This window comes from Poeciliopsis prolifica, unplaced genomic scaffold (genome assembly GCF_027474105.1).
Source record: "Poeciliopsis prolifica strain line A6 unplaced genomic scaffold, Auburn_PproV2 SCAFFOLD074, whole genome shotgun sequence".
Lineage (NCBI taxonomy): Eukaryota > Metazoa > Chordata > Actinopteri > Cyprinodontiformes > Poeciliidae > Poeciliopsis > Poeciliopsis prolifica.
Window position 1 is genome coordinate 430,832 of NW_026562449.1, and position 26,250 is coordinate 457,081.

Sequence of the window (26,250 nt, forward strand, 5' to 3'; positions counted from 1 at the left end):
TGGGCAACAGTATATGGGGCCCATGTGGTTTCAGTATCAGGGCCCAACATGGAAGCCCATGTGGGCAGACCACATTGAACCCACATGACATCAGCATGCACCTACCATATATGGGTTAGACCTGGGTGTGGATATGTAGGCCCAGTCCTTTTTTAAGTGGGCTAACTGGGAATGGGATAGAACTGGGCAAAACTATGTGGGGCCCATGTGGTTTCAGTATCATGGGCCCAACATGGGGAGACCATGTGGGCTGACCACACTGAACCCACATGACATCAGCATGGGCTGACCATATATGGTTAGACCTGGGTGTGGATATGTAGGCCCCAGTCCTTTTTTAAGTGGGCTATCTGGGAATGGGATAGTACTGGGCAACAGTATATGGGGCCCATGTGGTTTCAGTTCATGGGCCCAACATGGGAAGCCCATGTGGGCAGACCACATTGAACCCACATGACATCAGCATGCGCTGCCCATATATGGGTTAGACCTGGGTGTGGATATGTGGGCCCAGTCCTTTTTTAAGTGGGCTATCTGGGAATGGGATAGTACTGGGCAACAGTATATGGGGCCCATGTGGTTTCAGTATCATGGGCCCAACATGGGAAGCCCATGTGGGCAGACCACATTGAACCCACATGACATCAGCATGGGTTGACCATATATGGGTTAGACCTGGTGTGTGGATATGTAGGCCCCAGTCCTTTTTTAAGTGGGCTATCTGGGAATGGGATAGTACTGGGCAACAGTATATGGGGCCCATGTGGTTTCAGTATCATGGGCCCAACATGGGAAGCCCATGTGGGCAGACCACATTGAACCCACATGACATCAGCATGGGCTGACCATATATGGGTTAGACCTGGGTGTGGATATGTAGGCCCCAGTCCTTTTTTAAGTGGGCTAACTGGGAATGGGATAGAACTGGGCAAAACTATGTGGGGCCCATGTGGTTTCAGTATCATGGGCCCAACATGGGGGACCATGTGGGCAGACCACACTGAACCCACATGACATCAGCATGGGCTCATGTCATGGGCCCAACATGGGGAGACCATGTGGGCTGACCACACTGAACCCACTGTGGGTTCAGTGTGGTCAGTACATATCCACGCCCAGGTTGGACCTGGGTGTGAATATGTAGACCCCAGTCTTTTTTTAAGTGGGCTAAATGAGACAAAATTGTAGAACAATGTACAGGGGTTGGACAATGAAACTGAAACACCTCTCATTTTAGTGTGGGAGGTTTCATGCCTGAATTGGACTAGCCTGGTGGCCAATCTTCATGAATTGCACATTGCAACAGTAAGAGCAGAGTGTGAAGGTCCAATTAGCAGGGTAAGAGCACAGTTTTGCTCAAAATATTGCAATGCACATAACATTATTTGGGACATACTGGAGTTCAAAAGAGGGCAAATTGTTCACCAAGACAGCAAGTCTTTGTGATTATCAAGAGCCACAGTATCCAGGGTAATGTCAGCATACCACCAAGAATGACGAACCACATCTAACAGGATTAACTGTGGATGCAAGATGAAGCTGTCTTAAAGAGATGTTTGGGTGCTAACCTGGATTGTATCCCAAAAACATAAAACCACGGTGCCCAAATCACGGTAGAATTAAATGTGCACCTCAACTCTCCTGTTTCCACCAAAACTGTCCGTCGGGAGCTCCACATGGTCAATATACACAGCCGGGCTGCTATAGCCAAACTTTTGGTCACTCGTATCAATGCCAAACGTCGGTTTCAATGGTGCAAGGAGCGAAAATCTTGTGCTGTGGACAATGTGAAAACATGTTCTCTGATGAGTCTACCTTTACTGTTTTCCCCACATCCGGGAGAGTTACGGTGTGGAGAAGCCCCAAAGATGCATTCCAGCCAGAGTGTTGTATGCCAGAGTGAAGCATGGGGGTGGATCATTGATGGTGTGGGCTGCCATATCATGGCATTCCCTTGGCCCCACTTGTCCAAGACGAATTGATGCTGTATTGGCCTCAAAAGGAGGCCCTACACCACGCTAATAAGTTATTGTGGTCTAAAACCAGGTGTTTCAGTTTCATTGTCCAACCCCTGTAGTTAACCTGTCACTTTCAAAATTTTGACTGTATGTCAAAGCAAAAGCTGCAAGAGCAAGATTCTCAAAACTTGGAAAGAATTACCCGAGATGTCAGCTTTATAGTCTTTGCCAAGGCAATTGTTACTCAGCTGGCCTCTAATGGAGTTGATGTAAGGTAAATTGTAGAATTTAATTTTTTCCTTGTAGGAAACCTCGATGATAGTAAAGGTTGGTGACCTTGACCATTGTCGAGGTCTCCAGGACGAAGGTGACCTCGTCTTGGAGATCACCCAAGGATATATTTTGCTGATAGAACAGAACATCCATGTCTTCCTAATGTTTGAACCTAAAACATGTTCACTGTGTGATATCTATGCCTGGCTCATTTACAAACACTAGGCTTCCAGAGGACCAGGATATTAAAACATTAAAAAATAATTCTACAATGCTTTATTTTTTTAAACCAGTTCAGTATTGCTCTAGCCACACTTTGAACCCTTAACATTTTTTCATGTTATTATTTTATGCTAGAACAGTCCAGTCCAGTCTCCAAGCCAGTACGCATGAGTGGGCCCCCCTTGGGTTTGTAGTAGGCCATATGGGTAATGAGTGGTCATGGGTTTTATCTGGGCAAACCTCATGGGACACATATGGTTAACTAAAATGGGACCCCTATGGGCTGGCCCATTTGGGCTAAATGTATGGGCCCTATTCAGCAACAATGTGGGCTAACTGGAAATGGGACAGAAATGGGCAACACTATTTGGGGCCCATGTGGTTTCAGTATCATGGGCCCCACATGAGAAGCCCAATGTGGGCTGTCCACATTAAACTAACATGACATGAGCATGGGCTAACCATACATGGGTTGGACCTGGGCAGGAAAATGTAGCCCCTAGTACTTTTTTTCATGGTCTAAATGGGACAAAATTGTAGAACATTTTAATCGACAATGTGGTTACCCTGTCACTTTCAAACTTTTCACTGTATGTCAAAGCAAAAGCCAGTTCAGTATTGCTCTTGCTACACTTTGAACCCCTAACTTTTGTTTCATTTTATTATTGCAGTCTGAATGTCTTAAAAACATTTTTTTGAAATAATCTGTTTGAAATATATACGTAAACTCATATTCTGGTGCTTACTCAAAATTAAGCACAGAGTGGTCATGGTTGAGCTTTAGTCCTTGTTTTATTTTTAATAATAATAACTTTTTATTTATTATTATTATTATTTTTTATCAATTGGATGTTTAGACATCCATAGAGTTTAGCCTGTTCGCAGCAAGATTTAAATTTTATTTGGACAAATAGTTCAGATCAGACCATTGTGAAAAATATCACAAAATGTTTAGAAAATAAACAAAACTCATTAGTGAGAGACAAGAGTAAAATTTGAGCATCTGTTTTTTCATATATTTGCAAACATTTTCCAAGTCATCAGTATAAATAAAAATAAAAATAAAAAAACATTTCTGTTAATGATTCATTTGGTTCCAATTACCTTTTTGTTCATTGTTTGCTCTGAGGCACCGTTGCCAATAAAGGTTGGTGAATTGAAGTACCGGTAGGCACTTTACACATCCACTGAAGAAAATAGTTCCAAAACATATTTGAATAAGGAGGACAACGAAATGTATTTATTTACATTGAGAACTTTTGCTACATCGGTTTTACATTTGTTAAACCGATGTAGCACTCTCAAAAATTAATCTTGTGTTTCTTGGAAAACGTAAAATGACCTGCGGATGGATATGCGGTTTCAAAATCAAGCCTGTTCTCTTCATCAGTCCGTTGGCGCGGAGTCTGCCTGTTGGCTGATCTACGAAAGAATCTGTAAGTACATTCTACCTAGTACCAAATTTTAGGGAGAGATTTTAAATCGCTTGTTAAAAAAATTGTTGCTCGTAACAAATCGGACGACAGTATCCCAAAAGAGACTTAATTGTTATTGTTATTTTTGCTTTTCTTTAGGGTGATACTTTTTTCTGATATTGCTAACACACACAGCTACACACAATAAGCAGATTTTAGTGCAGACCGATTTCAAACGCAGCGTTGTGGGCCAAACCATTTTCAAATACCGCCGCCATTCTATTTGTTGAGCTGCCATTGGTTCATTTGAGCGCCAACGAGGCAGAATGAAATCGGTTCACTGAAGAATCTATGTTGCTAGCAGAGGTTGTTACAAAGTGTCTGGACACAATAAAACCATTTGTATGATTTAAAAAGAGTAACTATTGTGCTTTCATTCTATGTACTTGGGCTTTTAATAATCTTTCTCACAGTCACATCAGCATGCATGGGTGGGTCTCATGTATGGATTCAGGCTGGTTTGGCTGGGACCCATGCAAGATTATTATTGTCGTTTTTTTCAATAAAACTGCATTGAATCGTTTAGCTTTGGGCTATATAGGTAATGATAAGAGGGCATGGGTTTTATCTGGGCCAACTGCGTGAGGCTCAAAAGGTTAACCGAAATGGGACTCATATTGTTGGCTCAATTGGGTTAAATGTATGGGCCCAATTCAGCATTAACGTGGGCTAACCGGGCATGGGACAGAAATGGGAACACTATATGGGGCCCATGTGGTTTCAGTATATTGGGCCTAAAAGGTTTTTTGTAAATAGGATGAAGGCATTGTAGTTCATATTTTTAAATTCTTTTTTTAATTGTTGTGTGACACTTTAAAGCGTTTTGTTATGTCATAGTTTATTTCAATCTGCCGCTATTGTGTTGGTCTAGAGTAGTCATCAGTGTCAGGGTTCCTGTGTGTGTATGTGAGTGTCGCATCTTATTTCAGCGAGGAGCCCGTGGAGCTTGGCACAGGTGGAGGAGCAGCAGAATCTTCAGTCTACGCTAGATTGACTGAAGATTCTACTGGTGTATGCTAGATGGTTGCATACACCGGTAGTCACTCTGGCCTCTCCTGTTGTGAACAGTTTTCTGAGAACGTTTCTGTGTCTACTAGAAGTCACCTGGTCTCTGTGTTTGTTCGATCCTAGGGGTTTTGTCGCCTCATTCGAGAACTCACCAGTGAATACCTGCCTGCTCGCTCCGCCGATTCCACTGCCTCCACTCCACCCTTCGAGCTTCCAGCTCTCTTCCATTCCCACCTCGCATTTACCTTCGGAACCGCTGCACACCCTCTCTCAGGAACCTGGCATCTCACACCCACGCCTCGAAAGACCCGCACCGAAGTAAGCCTGTTCCTGTTTCCCCTCCGATCACTCATTCTAAGCCCGTCATAACTAAGTTCTCGTTTCAGGCCAAGCTGGTCGAGTGGTCCTCACCCTTCCGCTGATGTCCGGGAAATAGATTTTATTTTGTCCTGTTGTAAATAAATCACTCACTCATCCCTATCCAACGTGTGGTTACTGCATGTGGGTCCGTAAATTGAAACCCATCATGTCAATCAGTGGCCAAGCCTGAAACAAATATTGAAAGATGAAGAAATTCTTTTTGATATTTTTGCAATATTTAGCTAGCAGTTATGTGAAATGTACTTATATTTAATTGTAGCTCTAATTTTTTTATATGTGCAATGTTTTAGGCTTTATTAGTTACATTTATAGTGATTTTCTAAACTTCTCTTAAGAGTAATACTACTGTCTTAGTCCTGTCACGTTAACAAAGAAATTAGGATAATTGCAAAACTGTTCAGTGTTTACAATATAAGGCTTCAGTAGTTAATCTATACAAAGGCTGTTTTGCCTTAATTTTTTTATTTTTTTGAAAAGTCTAAATGTTATATTGCACTAATAAAATATATATTTTGCAGGCTTCAAGAGGATCAGCGTGTGAAGATCACTTTATAATGATTTGAAAAAGGTAGATTAATATGTTAGTGAAATTAAGCACATAAGAGTGATATAATGACAAACTGATGAACAAAAACAAAATGTTGTCCTGTTATTGTCATTGTACTTAAGGTTGCCATGGCTACAGAAATTGGAGGAGCATCCTTAGATGACACAATACAACCAGCTGTGCGATTCCTCATGTCCCATGAACTGGAAGTCCAGTTCAACCTTTTTGGCCAACATTGGAAACAAGCTCTTGGACCTGCGTCTCTTTGATGTTTTGTATGGTAAATATCAGTTTTTATTGTCAGAGTAACTTTTTTTTTTCACTTTTCTTTCTTAAACATATGTTAATTTATTTTGGTTGTTTTATGCTTTTGTTTGTTATTTTTAGTAATGTTTTTAGGTTAAAAATTGAGTCTTCAATTTTTGGTTTTATTTGAACAGTATTCTTTCACTGTTGTTAAGAACTTAAAAATTTGAAGGTAATATTGTTTGCATTTCAAACAATATTAAAATAACCACAAAACCACGATAGAACCTAGTAGTTGATTTATATAGATGGATATATTTTAAATTTACAGTAAGAATATAGTTTCTGTACATAATAATGATGACTCAAGAGTCCTTTTGATTATGGCATATCTCTGCAAGCATTTTTGCCCCATGAAGGGGGAGATGCAAATCTCATGAATGTTACATTGTGCTAAAATGAAACACTAATACAATTTCTACCTTTGCTTGTTATTTCAGGGGACTTAAAAGAAATGATCCATCTACAGAATCACACAAGCATACAGCAAAGACTCTCGAAGTGGTTTACTGGAGCCCGAGTGGAAGTGGAAATAGACTAGAGAGACTGCCAGTTCAAACTCAGGTTGGGGAGGTCTTTCAAGATGGACAGTTTCAGTAAAGTATGAGAGATTTCAAATTTAAGCATGCATATGGCATGTAGGTTATTTTTAAAAATGTTTAACAAAAATGTATTGTGAAAGATCTTCATAGGTGTGTATATTCACATTGTGTGTATCAATGTGAATATACGTGTATAAAGTTATATAGATAGTATTTAGATGTATACATTTATAGACCTGTAGGAAAATATGTAGGTGTCTTTATTTGTGTGCATCTATAGATATATATTTATAGATCTGTTTATAAGTTTGTTATAGTAAACTAGCTTCTGTTATTTTCAAAGATGTTGTGAATAATTGCAGATTTCTTTTTGTGGCACCATTCCCTGAGTATTAATGAAGTTCTAATAATTGCTGTAGTGAGGTAAAAAATAACTCCTGACAATATTTTAAATTACTAAATAAAAGCCTTGAGCAAAATAAATTTTTCATCTCTTTTTTTTTTTTTTTTATTTGAACACGTTTTAAGCTGGACTTTGGATTGTTGATCAAGATTGCATATCTATGAATGTAATTCACATCCAGGTTAGATGAGAATTGTTCCTACAGGATTAAGGCATCTGGGTCCCACTGAAAGCCCAGTTAGCACCCATTGAAATCAACCTGGGCAAACCCATGTGGGGCCACCATGGAAACCGTGGACAAACCCACTTGTTACCCATATTCTAGCCCAGTTCAGACCCAATTGGGACCCAGGTAAATATTCCTGACAGCACCCTAGTGGGCCACAGATGAGCCTCATGTAAGTTAACCACATGGGCCCCACTGAAAACCCAGTCAGCACCCATTAAAATCTACTTGGGCAAACCCATGTGGGGCCACCATGGAAACCGTGGACAAACCCACTTGGTACCCATATTCTAGCCCAGTTCAGACCCAATTGGGACCCACGTAAATATTCTTGACAGCACCCTAGTGGGCCACAGATGGGCCTCATGTGAGTTAACCATGTGGGACCCACTGAAAACCCAGTCAGCACCCATTAAAATCTACTTGGGCAAACCCATGTGGGGCCACCATGGAAACCGTGGACAAACCCACTTGGTACCCATATTCTAGCCCAGTTCAGACCCAATTGGGACCCACGTAAATATTCTTGACAGCACCCTAGTGGGCCACAGATGGGCCTCATGTGAGTTAACCATGTGGGACCCACTGAAAACCCAGTCAGCACCCATTAAAATCTACTTGGGCAAACCCATGTGGGGCCACCATGGAAACCGTGGACAAACCCACTTGGTACCCATATTCTAGCCCAGTTCAGACCCAATTGGGACCCACGTAAATATTCTTGACAGCACCCTAGTGGGCCACAGATGGGCCTCATGTGAGTTAACCATGTGGGACCCACTGAAAACCCAGTTAGCACCCATTAAAATCTACTTGGGCAAACCCATGTGGGGCCACCATGGAAACCGTGGACAAACCCTTTTGGGACCCATATTGCCTGCCCACTTATATCCCATATGGGGCCCACCTAGGTGTGCTGGCTGGGATATTCTGCCCTTATTGTGATCTACTTATTATAAATTTTGCTTTATTTGTGTTTGTATTCATGTTTTTATCTGTGAATATATTATTTGGATTCCAGCCATCATATTTAGCCTCTTATCTTTGTAGAGTCTCAGCGTTATGGGTAGCTGTGGTGTCCATATCCAGCAGCCACTGGACAAGAGGGGAGATACTGGACAGGTCACTAGTGAATCAAGGGGAGATCCTGAATATGGTTATTTATGATTTTTTTTCCCCTTTGTTCATTTTTGTTTACTACAAATAGATTTTTTATTTCTATTTTTGCATGATCAGATACCTCTGACATATAGACTAGGGTCACAGATAAATAGAAGATTAACTGAACCTCAGATTTTTCACAGGTCCTCTTTCATGGGTTTGTTGGATCCTTTCCTTGTACAGAAAATGTATCCCAGAATCCTCTTAGGTTCTTCATCCGGTGCCTTCATCATTTTTTATGCTCAGGCTGCACAATATGCTGTCAAAGTTAAGGAACAGGAAATGAATTCAATAAATTTAATTAGGACGAATGAGTAGGTAAATATCAGAAATATTACAGTAGGACTTTGTGAAAAAAGCAGCTAAAGACCAAAGAAAAATGTTACCTTTACACAGGTGTCAAACTCCAGTCTCGAAGGGCCACTGTGCATCAGTGTTTAGATGTGCCACTGGCACAAAACACTGGAATGAAATGGTTTTATTTCCTCCTCCTTGTGTGGATCAGTTCTCCAGAGCCTCAGTGACCTAATTATTTTATTCAGCTGGAGTTTGACGCCCATGCCTTAAGACATTCACTTTGTAGGATTATAAAGAAAAGTCTGATCAATTGCTAGTTCTTCTATATGTAAGAAATGATTAGCGTTTTCATAATAAAAAACAGAAACACAGTTCTCTGACTGGAGGCAAAAAACCCATAATAACATAATTACCAATTGACTACAGAATTGAGGCACTTTGAGAGCAAACAACATATGTTGTAAATACATAAATATATTAAATTAAATTTTTCATGAGATCTGGGTCTATTAATAATAGTCTTATGACGCCCGTGTCATAAGGTATCTCAGTAATTATGTCGCTATTGGCTTAAGCTCCTGGAGGACATAATGGCCACTTTCCCCCACTTTACTTATTCCCTTCATTCACCAATAATCTGCAGCTATCACTGACATTACCATAATGTTCTCTCTCTTTTTGTTCTCTATATTGAAGCTACAGCTGGAGTGTTCTTTTAATAAAGATTAACTGATTGTTTAATTGTTTTCTGTATAAGTGATATGCTGCTGAATATATTTTGAATACAAAAAACACAAAAAATTTCAATGTATATATAAAAAAACATTTTAAAAAATGGGTAAAAATCAGATCCTGTCATTATTGATGATTTTAGGTTTTGACCAATACATGTGTTAAGATCCTGGTGAGCAGCTCTCAGTTGCTCTAGACCAAAACAATTTTATGTTGTTTTATGATGTTTTCAGAAATGTCTGTATTATTGCGATCTGAATCTCTGAATTTAATTTCTTTACATTTTATTCTTCCAGTTATATGAACAAATTTTCACTTAAACTACGTGTTTGCAAAGGTTTAAAGAAAATTTAAAGAAAATTATAAACTGAGCCTGGTTGATAATATAGGGTAATATAGGGTTCTAGGTGCTTCCCCTTTAGCTGCAGTTGGTTAATCACTCTGAATAAGAAACTCAACCATAGTATTAAATGTCTCATTTAATAAATTATCTGAATGTGTAATAACTGTTTAGACGTCCAGGTAGTAAAAATATCATCTTCATGCGGTTAAATCTATAATCACTGAAAAAGAAAACATATTTAAGCTACATTGAAGTCCTTTACCATCCAATATGGACAGAGTTTACCACAGGAGTGTAAATATCTGTATTTGCTGGGAAGAATCTCAACAACAGGCTGAACTCAGTTACTCAGGTGATGAACCAATCAGAATGGGCCATCTTCCATTGTGATCAGTGATCTGCAGATCAAAGACGATCAATTCTCAATTTTCCAGTGAAATTCAATAACACTAAGAACTCATTAATAACAAATAAACCATCAACCTTTTGGGTTGTGTGTTTGAAGCTTAATGGTTTTTTTAGTTTTTAGTTTTTTTAAGCTGAGGGACATGATTTGAAGCGTAAGTGGAAATTAATTCAATTCAAAAATACTATATTTATCCCAAAAAGAAATTAAAGTTTGTTGTAACTTGTATCATCCAACGCTTTTGTTGTGGATGATGATATTGTGGGCAGGAAGGATCTAATTGTCCTGAGATGCTGTTATCTCAATATCCAAGGACAGAGACAATATTCCACAATAGCTTGTTTTGGATGACTCCATCAGTTGTTGACAAGTACTGCTAATCATCCACCTTTGCTTTTGCCACTTTTTTGTCTGGCCATTTGGGAATCATCCTAATTATTTTTAGACAAAATATATTCTTTATCAAAGAGACTACAGCACAGGTTTTTGTCTACATATTAGTATAAAAACATGGAATCAGAATGTCAGACTTTTAAAGAATGTCAGACTTTTAAAAAAAATTTATGTTTTAAATATAGACTGGATGATTAATAATATAAGTCATTTTTACCTACTGCTGACGACAATGACACAGTAAAAACATTTGTGATGTATCATAAGACTAGATTCATATTCAAGATTAATAATAAAAAAAAATCATTATCAGTTGTTACAAAATATACCAGTTTGAGCAAAAATACATTTCAAAATATACTTTCTATGAATACACTATATTCAATACCACAAAAACTAAAGATGAACATATGCACATAAAAAAGCCTGGCTTTTTAAGTGCATATGATTTTCATAGGCTTTTCAAGGAAAAAACCTATGAAAAACATATCTTCCTAATTTTTAGTTGCATTTTTCTGTGCTTAGTCTTATGTTTACTAACTGAAGCCCCAATCCTTAGAAGCAGACAATACATTGCCCCTGACTTCAGTCAATTAGTCTGATGCTCATTATGTGTTGTTTAAAATTTTATATTCGTTTTCGGTCTTCTTAAAGAGTTGTGCCAGTCCTTAAAAGCTCTTCCAATTGCTTACAAAATTTCTTTACCTGAAAATAGTCTGCTTTACTCAAGAAAGTCGAAGGCTGGAAGCCCAGCAATCCACCTGCAGGCTGGAGCTCGTCACCCCAAAACGGAAAAACACTCCGCATTCGCTTTCAAAATAAAAGCTGGTTTCAAAAATCAAAGCGACAATTTCACAGAAATAAACACCAAATAAACTCATATTTCACTCATAATTAGAAAAATTGTTTATTTATTAATAAAGGTACTGAAGTAGAACATTCATTTCAAAATGTGTTCTTTACAATAAAATGTAGAACTTCAAAGAAACTTCCAAAGTAACACAGAGCATCTCTCTTTCTTCCATTAATTTTAAGAATATAAATATTATATACTGTATGGAAAGTTAAAATATTACTGTAAAATTGAAGCTGGCAAGGGGGTAAAAACTGTGATGAAACCACGCCAGAGAGATGCTGGTAATTGGGAGGGTTGCGGAGAGTTCAATGGCCTGTCTGGCTTTCCCCTCTCTAGTTGTTGCCTACTGGGAAATGTAGTGTCATTAACAGAAATGCTAATTTTTTTTTTCCTTTCGGAATAAATTAGAATGGTAGAATGGTATTAAAAAGAAAAGTCAACTTAATTTAATCAGAATTTAACAGTAAGCCATACTGATTCAATGTTAAATTCTGACCCGATCGAGGCCTGTTATTTTCTTATGGAACTTCATATCCCAAGTTGCTTTTCGTGTTATGCGCATGCCCAGTGAGGTTTGACGTGTAGGGGGCGAGACGAGGAAAAATGTGATGTGGGAGGCTAGTATGTGGCGGTGAAATTTGACATTATCACCATGAATTATTTTCTGTTACTGTAAACTCGTCAAACTAGTCTTTTCTGAAGTCGGACCTAGCAGCGCTGTGAGACACTCGGAGACAACAGGGTGTGTAAGAGGCTTTTTCAGCTGTTTTTACAGCGGAGCAGGGACTCCCTGGTAACCGTTAGTTTTTTTTCCCCCACCGCAGCCAGAATGCCGCGAGACAACAAAACTGCCCTGATCCAGAAAATAGCGAAGCAGGCCTTTATCACGTTTAAAGACTGCAGGTCTTCGAACAACGGGGACGGAAGCGTCGTTACGGACAAGTTCAATGAACTCATCTCCTTAGTGACCTCCGTCCGGGCCAAGGACCTGAAAATTATTCCACCGAAAATCAAACCGAGCTCCGGCGCAGCTGCACCTCAGAGCCCCCCAGTCACCTATATGCATATCTGCGAGACGGAGGTGTTCAGCATGGGGGTGTTCCTGCTGAAGGCCGGGACCTCTATCCCGCTCCACGACCACCCAGGAATGAACGGGATGCTCAAGGTCTCATTGTCTGCCAGTTTGTCCAGAGCTCTTTTTCTCCCACCTGAGTTAAAAGTATCTTATGCTGCTTGGAGAACAGACTGACCCTGTTTTGAAATACCCTGCTAAGGTTATATTTTACCTTAAAACCTAAACTTTATCTGTGGAAACAGCAAATCCACCGGAACTACCTTCACCACCTGTTATCCTTTACTATGCAAGATATAATTAGTTTTATTCAAAAGCACTTTATTCATTTTATCAGTTGTAGTAGCCAATTTAGCTAAACTGTTGTGAAAGTCATTAAAATGAACTTAAATATGTTTGGGTTGCAGCTGGTGATGATGGACCACACTTATGCACCAAAGTTTTTAGTTTTTATTGAAGGATTAGAAATTTCTTTTGTAGATGTATAGAACCTAGATGCTTCACTTCTTGCTCTGAAAGTGGCTATACTTGTATCCTAATTTAATATTTTTTTATTATCTGTTATGAATAATTAGAAACTGTTAATTTTGATGAGTACGTCAGGGAAAAAACCCCAACTTGGCTGTTTTGTGTCCAAAACCACAACAACCAACAAAGGTTCACAGAAGCTTAACGCATTTATGAGAAATTATGTTGTTCCTTTTTCTGTGATAGTTAGAGCAATCTTTCTGACAAAGATACATGTAGAGTTTATGTGTTAGATGAGGTTTTGTCACTATTTTTGAAATGTTTACAGTTCTATCACATGTTGCACAATTTGGAGAGAATTTCTGTTTTGGATGTAACGACACATGTTGGACAAAAATTATTTCATAGAAATTATTATTGTTGATTAAAATAATAGAAAAGCTCCCCAGATGGGCTCCTCCTGCTGGTGTTTTTAATTCATTCATTTAAAATAACGAATACACCATCTCAGTCTCATACCTGTGTTTTTACAGCACAGACTTTGAGTTGAAGTATTTCTTATCTCAAAGGTCTTTGAAATGATGACTGTAGGAATGCACTGATATAAAAATTTGGGTTGATATTAATATTGCTGTAATGAGCGATAACCAATATCATATATATTTTACTTCCCATTTCACACCTCAAAAAAAAAACGACCACACAGCTAACTTCACCATCATATGACCAACCTTCTTCCCTCCCCCTCTAGAAACAAGCAGCAACAAGATGGAAATAAATATTGATTGTTAAAATCAGACTAGATTTATTTATTGAAGTGATGGTTGTGTCGATATCGTTCATCCCTTGTTGACTGACTAACTTGTTTTTACTTTGTTTGAAACATATTAGCAACACTAGTTTTTAGATTCCATTGTAGTTTTCTGACACCTTACAGATGTGTCAGAAAAGTCAATTATTTGAATTCCTTTCTTAGATCGGAACCCAGTTTCTCCATTATTATTATTATTACTATTATTATTATTATTTTCAGCTTTCATGTTGTTGGACTGGAGGTTCACATGACTGTAGTCAGGATCTCTGATGCATGTCAGTCAGAATTACCATGCTGATACTTTGGATCAGACTGGAACGTCGCTGTTTTTGCATCATATCAACAACTTCTAAAAGAAATGATGTTCTTTGTGGCTCTGAAAGGTGGACTCAAAGTAAGAATTGGAAATTGAAGTTTTTACCGTTAATCCTGACAGTTTTCTGTCATCTGTATAGGTCCTGTATGGAAAGGTGAACGTCAGGTGTTTGGACAAGCTGGAGAACAGTCATCCTGTCCCGCCTCGTCTGGAGCCGGCCCTGGCTCCGCTGCAGACGGCGGTGGTGTGGCGCTCCGTGCTCCGCTCTGTGGCTGAATACTCTGAGAACAGCGGGCCGTGCCTCCTCACGCCCGTGCGAGATAACCTCCACCAGATTGATGCGGTGGATGGGCCGGCTGCTTTCCTGGACATCCTGGCTCCTCCCTACAACCCGGACGATGGCCGGGACTGTCACTATTACAGAGTCCTGTGGAGCGAGGGCGAGCCGGCGACGGGTGCAAAGGTCGACCAGGAGCAACTGGGGGACAAGAAGGAGAATGAGGGGTGGCTTCTTGAAATCCCTCAGCCAGAGGACTTCTGGTGTGGGGGGGAACCTTACCCAGGCCCTGTGGTCTCCATTTGAGTCACACCCCTCTTACTGGAATAACACCCAGACGTCCACTCATCCAACCACCAGGAATTCTGACTTTCTGCACCTGTTCCCGGGATCCCACCTCTGGAGTGAGAATCAGCCGGAACGCTCTGCTCCTGAACTCTACTGGAAGAGGTCTGGAAGGTGGCCAGGAAGGGACATTCCTAATCTGATATTATATTTCTTTGAATCATATATTATCTTGTACACAGATGAATGTCATTTGCCAAACAATGTGTGAATAATGTGTTATGGTTAGAAACGTGGCAGCTTTTCCCATGAAGTCTCTGCTGCAGAAGACCTCCACATCTTAATGCCAAAGCTTGCTCCTGCCTTATTGTGAATATTTCTATACCTAGCAATGATGTTATTTTTATTAAATACTTTTTCTCCTTCTTCCCAAGTGCCCACACTACATTCTATAAAGCCTTAAACTTGTTTATATATATCAATGTCAATGTTTCCTTATAGTTATTGTGTATTTGATAAAACAGAAAGCTGCTGCTTTGTGGTGTTTTGATGTGTTGTATTGTCACTTGACTTATTGTGACTGAATCCAGATGGAGACTGTAGAGCACACCATGTTAGAGGCCTATTAGGCCTGTTAGAAATGACAAAATACTATTTGGACTCACTATAATTCCTGTCATGCTACTGTATGCTACCTAATCTATAGTGTGCCTTCTTCTGAGTCTACACAGGTCTGTATATCTGCCATAATTATTGTTTTTCTGCTGAGTGTAAATGGAGTAATAAACATGAGGATCCTCATGAATAATCCTCAACCTTTATTAGCTTTCAGCTTTTGTGATTCACCTTTCCACTTCTTAACTTTTGAATTATTTCAAAGGAATACCTCCATCATCACCAGTAGGATCCACCCTGGTTCTTATCCAGTAGCATCTGGTAGCAAGGCTGAAGGAAATGTTTTCTTCATGCTCAGGTCACACTGTCAGCCCAAATCATTTGAATGGATATGAGGAGATTCTTTTTCCATGTTTCTGATCACTGATAATCAGTAATTAACTCTGAAGACACATAAGCATCACTAATAGGACTAAGAAACAAGAGGATGTTCACTGTAAAATGCAATAAGTGGACTTATATATGCATATGCAAATGTTTTTTCCTCAAAGAAAATCAAATTTTCCAAACCTAATGTTAGTAAATGCAAGTTGTGCATCTTAAATTTACAGAAGCTGGCTAACTTGATAACATTGTACATTGTAATTACTCATAGAACACCCAAGTTAAAAACTTTTCAACTAGAAACTACTCACTGTATTGAAACAGTTCCTGGCTCATGCTTATAAATAGTTTCTCAGATTCTCACAGGAAATAGAAAGCAATAGTTTGGCCATTGCCTTCCTTTTGGAAAAATAACTTCTCACTTATAACACAGTCTGCCTCAACACAGGTCATTTCTGGTAAACTTACCATCGAACGGCCACATTACATACTTCACAGGCAAATGTTTGCAGTTGGGTAAAATTTAAAACCTTAACACAGACAATGCTTCCAGGAAGCAATGTGTTGTTAACAGCCTGAGTCCAGACCCTCTGGATGAAACCAATATTTAGAACAAGGAGCTGGTTTTACCAGGCCAAGAGAGCAGTGATAGTTTGGCACTGATTTATCAACTGACTCATCTGTGCCAATTTCTTTAATTTTGGGATAATCGGCATATGAGAAGCTGATACTATCCACCGATTTTACTTACCTTAACCCTCTCAGGCTCAAATTACTTGAAAAGACTGGCTAAGTTGTTGCAAATCTGCAACACCTGCTTGGAGAGGGTTTTAACAGAGTCCTAAAAGTAAACCTCTGTCCTCTTTCTCTCTGTTGGGAGAGTTTGAACTAACAGACCTGCCCACCAGGTCAAGTCTCAGAAACTCTCTTGCTATATTTAGTGACGTTTCAGACAAAAAGAATAGTAGCAGTTCAAATCTGAATTGGCTAGTCAGGTCTTTTTAAAGATTGGTAATCAAAGATCGGCCAAAAAATTTTAATCAGTGCACTCCGAGTCTGCTCACTTTTACTCAGCAAAACAATCATATGTAAGGCTGAAGCCTCAGGCAGAGCAGGGTGGTCATAAAAATGGACATAAAACTCACTCATGGTGCAGTTTCAGGTGTGGAAATGTACCGTAAATACCAAAAACCAGCTAAGAGGAGTTCTACTCCCCTGAAAGCAATCTTTTCACCTAAAATAAAAGCAGCGTTTGTGTTTCTCATCCTCGTTCATTTAATAAGTCTTAAAACACACATCACAACAAATGAAGCTTTAGATTCACCTAAAACACCTAAAACATCTTCATTTATTGAAGGCGATCTTGTTGCCCAAGCCTCCTGTCACATATTAACCAATTGCCTCAAAAGAATCACTTGCAACAGATAAAAGCAGATGAATTTACATTATGTGATTAAAGTATTGCAAACCTAAAATAATTTGATTTTACATAAAGTAAATGCGAAGACCACATTGGCATTAAATGCTTTATAAACTGTTTGATCAAGACCTTTTCATGGCAAATAATATTCTTAAATTGATCTGAAAGTTTTATTCTAAACAAAAAAATTTTTTCTGCCTGTTCAAAAGCATTATATTTGTTAACTTTAAAGAAACATTAAAAAAAACATATTTTATTTTCCAACACAGAAATCAGTTGTATGTTGCTCAAACCTTCCTCTTGGGTTTGTTGAGCAGAAACTGAGTCTGTCTGGGATGTCACGTGTTAACTCTTTACAGTCCAAAATCACCACTTTCAAATGCTTAACTGTTTTTTTGTGAACTCAACTTCAATAGATTAAATTATCAAGCATTTCTGATGATCCACTGGGCTCTGCTTCTTCGCTGCTGTGCAGCAGAGTGTCTGTCCTGCAGTCAGAGAGGATCTGGTGAGCAGCTGCCAGTTTGATCATATTTAATCATCTTTGTTTTGTGACTATTTTCCAACTAATTAGAGTAAGACAATAAGATAAGATCATTAATTCATTTCACCTGCAAATACTAGCAAATATTCTAACTAAAGTACTCTAACCTGTCGGAAATAGACAAAGAATTTATAAAGGTAAGTTAATCACAATATTGTAGATAAAAAAGTGAACTTAGTAATGCAGCTTTAGTGCTAACATTGAATTGATCAGTGTAAGTGTGCAGTCATTTCAAATTTTGTGAGTTTCACAAGAACAAAGATAAAATATCAACTTAAGACCTGTAAAGATGGATCTGCTGAAAATATTTGGGAAAAAAATCCATGAAGACTATGAACTCTTTTTTTTCTTTTACATAAGTAGCGTTAGTGTACATTTTCTGCACGACAATCAAACATGAATACTGGACAACTGAGACTGGAGTTATTCTACTGACCTGTGAATCAGAAGAGCTGTGTGTACGTGTGTATATTTGTGTATTTGCAAACAAAATGCTGTTAAACTGATATGATTGCTCAATAGATGCTGCAATAAACTGTTGGGTTTGTAAATGCAACACGTTAAATTGATGCAGGTCAGTAAATCATAATTTGTTTAAAACAAACTTTTGTCATTTAATGGCTAAAATGCTTATATTTTTCAAATTCTTCTTGTGAAGTGTCTCAGTTCTGAAATCTTTCTGCTAAGATTAAAACAGAATGACGCTCATGTCTTTATTTTCGGCCTCATAATAAATGATTTGACTCTTTATGTCTGTGAATTCTCAGATTTTAGTGTTTTTATTTTTATTTTAAGAAGTCTTTCCAAGTATGTTATTTCATTGGTTACACATCCGGTTGAATCCACAAATAACTGAAAGAAATTTGGTTGTGCAGAACTCAGCCTGGTTCCTCTGGTAAAATAATATCCTGGACCGACATGTTAGTCTCTCGCAACAGGATTATTCTATACACTGAAAAAAATAAGTCATTGGATGAACATAAAAAAATTATGGAAAGGATTTCCACTGATTACTTTGCTTTATTTCAGCACCATGTACTTGTGTTACTCCTATTTAAAGCAAATGTGTTAGGTCAACCTAATTTATTAAGATTATTCCAATGTAAAAATGTGTTGGCTCCACTTGTTACAATGGTGATTCAATGGGTGATTCTAAATCAAACATGTTGGCTCAACGTAATATATTGTGGTTATTCTTATATAAATAAATGAGTTGGCAAAACATAATTCATTAAGGTTGTTCTAATTTAAACCAAATATGTTGGCTTAACCAGAATTATGGTAAGGCAATGGATGATTGTAAATCAAATGAGTTGGCTCAACTCCATTCATTAAGGTTATTCAAATTCAAATGAAATGTGTTGGCTCAACATATGTTTTAAAGGTTCCTTTAACTCAGTTACTATAGCATGACCCAGTGTAGTGCAATACAGCCCGCCCAACTAATCTGCAATGTTTAGGACCAAATCATTGATGTAACTTCATTAAGATGAATGTAAATCTAGTTGAAACCACCTTATTTTACAGTGGTACCTTCACACTACCTGATTCAGTAGGTCCAACTCACCAAAAGCAAGTTAGCTCAACAAATATGCTTCATGCTAAAAGACAGCTAGTTAATCGTGTGGAAATCCTTTCCATTATTTCATGACGTTAATTCAAAGACATATTTTCAAGCGTTAATCAAGCATTTTAAGATAGCACTAGGTGAAAGTGTAGGAAGAACACTCAACAATTAGAAAAAGTACAACACAATTGTATTTTCAGAATTGTTATACATCGTTTTTTTACACAGCACAAAACACAGCTGAGTTGGACATTGAAATAAAAAAACAACTACAAAAAGGTTACAGTTTCATTTCCCAGCCAATTCTTTACAACATAAAACATGTCATTATAGTTGCTCAACTTAGAGAACTGTAACAATATAAATCTTTTCTACTGCAGACTTTAAACACTCATTTTCCATGTGAAACTTTGCTCAACTTAGCAGCGAGTTTCATATTGAGAACTTGTGCTTTCTTTGATAAGTTCTTTCCATCCAATTTCATTATTATTTTCTGTATTACTTCAAAGGTATGCTTGAGTTACTGAGCAAGTTGAGTGCTGAACGCACTAAACTTGAGGGTAGCTCAAGTTTAGTGCATAGATTAGTCCCAGCAGCATCACTATTGCAGAAGATACACTGCCCAAGCTGTTCATAACTTCCACCTCCTCCAGGACAATCCCAACATCCAGATGTGCATCGGCAGCCTCTGCACCCTCTGCTCAAATGACGATTCCGAGGACAGCCTCGGCTTTGGCCATTTCTGCGCATTCATCAACGTCCTAAGGGAGTTAGGGAAGGGTATTGGGGGAGAGACAATTCACATGTAATTAAATAAATAAATTAAGACTGACATTGATTGAGTCACTCATGGACCTTAGTTGGTGAAAGTATTTTAACAACTCTTAGGAGTTCTATTGTAAACACAAAGAGAATTTAACATACCATGTACTCCCTCACCAGCTTCTCTGGATCTTCATTTAGGTACACACAGACATTTGAGGATGCACTCTCGTCTGACCTCAGCAGTGTCTTCCTAAATATGCAGATCAAAAAACAATGAGAACAATCTCAAAACTCCAGCAGTATAGGTTCACACACTTGAAAACATAGCTACATTCAAAGGAAGTGACAACAAAAGTGATCAGTGGCTTGCAGTCTATTTGAAAGATATTTAAAATTGTTAGTATCCCTTCATTATGCCATGACTAAAATGGAGTTTAACATCTCATTTAAACATCTAACTGAAGCTGTTAGAGGTTTAAATAAAGACATGAATATATCACCAAAGAAATATGTGAAAAGTACAGAATGGTCAACACAGTCTATATCCTTCTACTTAAATGAATATGCAAAGCATTCCATGTCTTACAAGTACATGGACAGTCTATGTGTGGGCATGGATAACGTCGCATATGCCGGTGTTTAAGTGTAAAATGTTTTAACAGGTCATATCTACGAGACAGAGAGAGACTACACTCCTTACATTTCCACATCCCCACGCAAATAAAGACAAATAAAACAGACTGGCCAAATAAATGTTTAGCTGAACTCTAGCTCTATAAGCTCTCTAACACTACATTCAGTCACTTTAGATCTGGCAAAACTTACTATTAGCCACTGAAATCTATAACTTGATAGCCGATGAGCCCCTTGACCAGTACTTACGCAGGTGGATTACAGACAGGTGATGATCTGAAAGAGATCAGATATATTTTCAGCCATTAAAATATGCAATTCATACTGAACTGAGTTGTATCTTTTAGTACAAGTCCCTTGAATGCCTCATGAATATAACCACTGGACACTTGTATGCAAGCACATATGTGCAGAACAATGGTGAATTGAACATGGTAGAAAGCAATAGTAACAAAGGTCAAAATGAGCACAAACAATCAACACAAAAAACATCAACATTTCAAAATTAAACCAATGAACTTCAATATTGTTTCTGAGCTACAATTATTTGGGGACAACAAAGAAGAGTCCAAAAAACCCCAACATCTTTACAGCAGAGGAATATGTATTTTAAAGAAAAAAAATAGAAAGCTCAAGTCTGTAATAATGGATAATCCATTGAGAGTTTTAGCCTGACAAAATATACTAGAAATCCATAACTAACAGGTATTTTAGGAACATTTAACAAAGCTCAGAAAGCAATGCTTTCTGCAGGTTTCACCGACTGAAATGTAGGGCTTTTTATTACCATAATTAATTAAGAATCTCGATGATGATAGAAAGGTACCAAAGTGTGTGTGTGTATCTACATTTACCTCCATAGTAACATTACTGAAATAGAATTAAAATAGTTAGAAATAGACTGATGTTAGATCAGTGTGTTAAAAATCCACTAAACCTCCAGGGAGCTCAGGAGGAGCAAAACTGTGACATTTCCGGGGTCCATTTGTGTCTCTGGCACCAGCTTTGTGACCCTTACACTACATATGGCTCTGCAGAGTTTTTTCGCACAGAATGTACCTAACATGGTGCGGCGATAAATGTAAACAAAAAGCTATCTGCCTTAACCTAACCGACTTAATCTACAGAAACATGAAATAATGTGACACAAGTATGGAACAAGTAGAAAATGGTGCAAATGATAGAGAAATTTTAAGTTACATATTTTTATATGGATTTAGATGAAAATAGTTTGACTCTTACCTTCTTCAAATTAAGTAGATGCACGCCAGGAATCTCCTCTGCCCTTGAAAAAACCCAACAAGGTGCAAGCCAGTTATCTCGCGTGATTTTCCGTAATCTCTTGATGTCGCTGGATCCTCTTCAGCGGGAGATGAGTCTGACACAATAGCGCTTTGGAACTGACGTCACTGTGTTTTTTTATTAGATTAACTTTGACAAATATTGATATTGAATAAAAAAAAAAAAAAAATATATATATATATATATATATATATATATATATAATATATATATATATATATATATATATATATATATATATATATATATATATATATATATATATATATATATATATATATATATATATATATATATATATATATATATATATATATATATATATATATATATATATATATATATATATATATATATATATATATATATATATGTATATATATATATATATATATATATATATATATATATATTGGCACAGCCAAGATACTGCGCAGGACCCTCAAGCTCCCAGGCCTCTGGTAGAGGCCTGGGAGCTTGAGGAATTAGATGTATTCAAGTTGAGATAACGTCATTCAATCACGTTAGTTCAGTTGAGAGAAAAAACCGATTGTCTCGCGTGTTCTCGCGTGATATCCCGTGATCTCACTCGTTGTCGTCAGCTCAATATCAGTCTAACTATAATGAATCATGTTAGCTCAACATGATTCAATTTTATAAATGTGAAGTCGTGGAATATCTTGTTTATCCAACATGATTTTATCACGTTTTCGCTTCAAACCAACATTATTGTGTGAAAGGTACATGATATTTTTGTTAATGTAATACGCCCCGACGTTTTTTTTTTTTGGCGGAAGATCTAGCTGACGTAATTGAATCACGTTATCTCACCTTGAATACATTTTATTCCATTTGCGAGAAAAAACCGATTGTCTCGCGTATTCTCGCGTGATATCCCATGATTTCCCGTAATCTTGCGTGAACTTGCGTGATATCGCGTGATCTCACTCGTGGTCTTCAGCATAGGATCGGTCTGACTATAATGAATCATGTTCGCTCAACATGATTCAATTTTTTATAAACGTTGAAGTTGTGGAATATCTTGTTTATGCAACATGATTGTATCATGTTTTTGGCTCAAACATGCAATTATTTAGTTAACAGTACATGATATTCTTTTGTTAATGTGATAACCCCTGAGGTTCCTTTTTTACAGTGTAGGCGATGACGACATAACCCTAGACAAATATAGAAGAGAAAATTGGTTAATAGAAGTGAAGTGTGGACAAAGATGCCCCTTTGGAAAACAAATATGTTCTCATTTTCCTGTGATTACCAAATTTTTAAATACTTCAAATAATCGGGTGTCTATATTTGGAATTTTGGAAATATCCGTTCCCTCCGGTCTTTGTTCCTGCTTCTCTGTGCCAATGCGCGGATTCGTTCAGTTTTTTTATTTTTGTTTTTTTCTTTCTTTTTTTTTTTTTTTTGCTTTCTAGCTTCAACATGTTTGTCTGATAATAACCTGATGTGACACTAAAATAAAAAGTGAGTGGGTCTAAACTCTGAGTCAGATATGCCAAAGATGACGCAAGGAGGGATTTGCCCAATAAAACTTTCCAACATCAAAAAGTGTGTAGGCTATAAATTCAGATGAGATATTGTTGTTCTTCATGCCTGCGCGGCGCGGCGCGGCGGTGCGCGGCGCGTCGCGCTCCAGTCATGAGGAATAAAAGCGGAGTTTGTGTTTCTCATCCTTGTTCATTTAATAAGTCTTAAAACACACATCACAACAAACGACTCTATTATCTTTCAACATATTTACATCTCAGACTTTTTACACACAAGCAACAATTAATGGAAACTCGGAGCGACACCAAAACTGAATACAAAAATAGAATGTCTTCCAACTTTACATATTCCCGGGCAGATTTACATTGCATTAGGAGCGTCCTTGAATCTGTCAGTGTACAAAAGACACAGCAAGGCACTGGAGAAACACTCATCAACAGACATATTAAATGAAATAATTTAAACGAGTCCTCGATTCTTTGAAACATTATTGCCGTTATGTTACATGTACAAGCGCAGGCCGAGTCACAGTTCAAAGACTTGGGAATATCTGACTCCCCTTTTAATGAAACGTTTATATTTTTCATATTTCAGTAGGCTGTGCAGGCAAAGTGCATTCTTATAAGCATTTGTGTGAGTTCAGTAGCATGGCTGTGCGTCTTAGTGCACCACCGTGCACAAGTTCTTCATTCGGCTCCCCGAACGTTCACACCGACACTCAGAGAGTTCTTCAAGCAGTTCGTGTGAGTCAGACAGCCAAAGGAAACAAGTTTTCAAAGCAAACCTAGGAACAGATCCCACTGGCTGCGCTGATGCCGCCTGACGGACGCTCCAACGCGGAGCTTCCACAGGAGGAGGACGAGGACACCGTGGACGCTTTCCTCTCCTTCTGCCGCAGGTGGATCTTAGTGTGTCTCTTTCTCTCGTCGCTCCGAGCGAACTTGCGGCCACAGTAGTCGCAGGCGAACGGCTTCTCGCCCGTGTGAGTGCGGATATGCGTGGTGAGGTGGTCGCTGCGGCTGAAGTTCCGCATGCAGATCCGACACTGGAAGGGTTTGTGGCCAGTGTGGATGCGGATGTGCCTGGTTAGTTCGTCGGAGCGGGAGAAGCGCCGGTCACAGCCCTCCGCCGGACATGGGTACGGCCGCTCGTGGACGGGCGTTTTGCTGGGTCTGTTCGGGTATTTTCTTGGCCGCAGGATCGGCCTGAGGGGCAGGTTCTGGGGGCTGTAGGCAGAGGAGAGCCGTGGCTGCCCTGACTCTGAGCCGCCGCCACCCGGAGCTCCCAAAGTAAAGTTTCTGATAGTGTTCAGCGGTGTCAGGGGAGGAGGGACTCGGAATGTATCAAGAGGACACGGAACAAACGGCTTCCGATCTGGGATAGATGCAGGGTGCATGTCCCGCTGACAGGCCGGCTGGAAGAAGCCGGAGTAGTCAGGGATGATGGGTAAGAGTCCCGGTATGTCTGAACTGCTGGGTTGCTTGGGTGATGAGTACGAGGGCGGAGGGTACGAGGCTATCGGACAGGAAGAGGTGGACAAAAACGCCGAGGGGTCCTGGTACACCTCCCCGCATCCAGAGGAGGAGTAAGGGGGCGGGGGTGAGTACAGGTGATGGTGGTGATCCAGGTCGGCCTGGCTCTGAGCCGCCATGGTGCAACTTAAAGCTCCACTGGAGAAGTGATGAGGAGATCCAGAGGAAGCCGGGGAGGAAGAGGCTGAAGAAGAAGGAGGAGGTGGAGGGGGAGGCGGCTGGGCCACGTTGAATATACCCGAGACGATGTTAATGACTCCCTCTGGGTTCCAGTTCGAGGGGTACTGGGAGTCGATGGAGAACTTCCCCATGTAGGTGAAGGTCTGGTTGCGATGGGAGGCGGGCTGGGAGAAGCCGCCGGAGTAGGAGGAGAGTTCCACCGAGCGCTTCTCTGCGTTCATGTCAGCGGCCATCAGGCTGTCTGCGGATAACAAACCATCATTCACACACCTGATCACACGCGCGCGCGCGCGTTCACACACTTTGATGCAACCTACAACTGATTGAACACACTTGAATTTAATATTTCTCTCTTAAGAAACACTTTGAAAGAAGTCTGTAACAGTTTACTAAACATATCCAGTTCATTAGAGAGATCTGTCTCATTTATCTGCCGTACCTGCTGCCACATTCATCTGGTCGTAATGCGCTCCCAGGTCAGCGTTGGGAAAGATGGCCACAGAGGTCGGCAGACTGGCGGCGATGTCATCCACAGAGTACACGCTGTCTGCCACGGGATGCACGAACCCTCCGAGATTCACCGGCACTTTCTCCAGAGTTTTAGCTGTCATGGTGCGCTCACCTCTGTCTCCGTCTCTGACTCTTGGTCTTCCTTGCTGTGTGTCTTGGAGTCTAATAAGCGCGTGGAACCCGGCCGCGGAGGGGTCACCACTGCATGTCTGTCGGTCACCGCCGTTGTGTGAGGATGCGCTCCGTGTTGCTGCTGCGCTTCATGTGACAAACTTTAGAACTGGCTTTGGTGACGGAAGCGGGCTCCCTGACACTAGTATGTATATATGGGGAACCTTTTGAACGCGGCTGTTACGTCATTACCCAAATATGGACTGGGAGGGCTAGCGACGGCACGCGCAGGTAATTCTGATTGGCTAGGCGGCTCCGTGACGATTTCAAGGGAATTACTTCTCAGTGGAGAGCCCGCTGCTGCAGGAGATAAGAAAGTTTTTTTTTCCACTGTCTGTGAAGCGACACCGATGC

General features: G+C 39.4%; 2 protein-coding genes and 2 long non-coding RNA genes across 5 annotated transcripts; 2 read left to right on the forward strand and 2 right to left on the reverse strand.

The window, feature by feature from the left end:
• Nucleotides 1-4,043: 4,043 nt before the first annotated feature.
• LOC129352234 (uncharacterized) lies at nt 4,044-6,847 on the forward strand. Its single transcript, XR_008604866.1, has 4 exons — nt 4,044-5,254; nt 5,836-5,885; nt 5,987-6,144; nt 6,611-6,847. It is a non-coding gene; the product is annotated as an uncharacterized LOC129352234 (long non-coding RNA).
• Nucleotides 6,848-12,125: 5,278 nt separating this feature from the next.
• On the forward strand, nt 12,126-15,582 carry adoa (2-aminoethanethiol (cysteamine) dioxygenase a). The gene is made up of 3 exons (XM_055021090.1): nt 12,126-12,271; nt 12,354-12,694; nt 14,339-15,582. Exons 2-3 carry the CDS (start codon nt 12,359-12,361, stop codon nt 14,780-14,782), a joined length of 780 nt encoding a protein of 259 aa, XP_054877065.1. The 5' UTR covers nt 12,126-12,271; nt 12,354-12,358; the 3' UTR covers nt 14,783-15,582.
• A 3,892-nt stretch (nt 15,583-19,474) lies between these two features.
• Nucleotides 19,475-21,967, reverse strand: LOC129352301 (uncharacterized). 2 transcript variants are annotated; one of them, XR_008604868.1, is made up of 4 exons: nt 21,932-21,967; nt 20,882-20,965; nt 20,216-20,306; nt 19,475-20,052 (listed from the first exon to the last, which is right to left on the reverse strand). It is a non-coding gene; the product is annotated as an uncharacterized LOC129352301 (long non-coding RNA). The 2 variants fall into 2 exon arrangements; XR_008604869.1 differs by having other exon boundaries at nt 20,939-20,965; nt 21,932-21,945.
• A 1,487-nt stretch (nt 21,968-23,454) lies between these two features.
• Nucleotides 23,455-26,004, reverse strand: egr2b (early growth response 2b). Its single transcript, XM_055021092.1, has 2 exons — nt 25,655-26,004; nt 23,455-25,456 (listed from the first exon to the last, which is right to left on the reverse strand). Exons 1-2 carry the CDS (start codon nt 25,824-25,826, stop codon nt 24,288-24,290), a joined length of 1,341 nt encoding a protein of 446 aa, XP_054877067.1. The 5' UTR covers nt 25,827-26,004; the 3' UTR covers nt 23,455-24,287.
• Between the last annotated feature and the right edge of the window lie 246 nt (nt 26,005-26,250).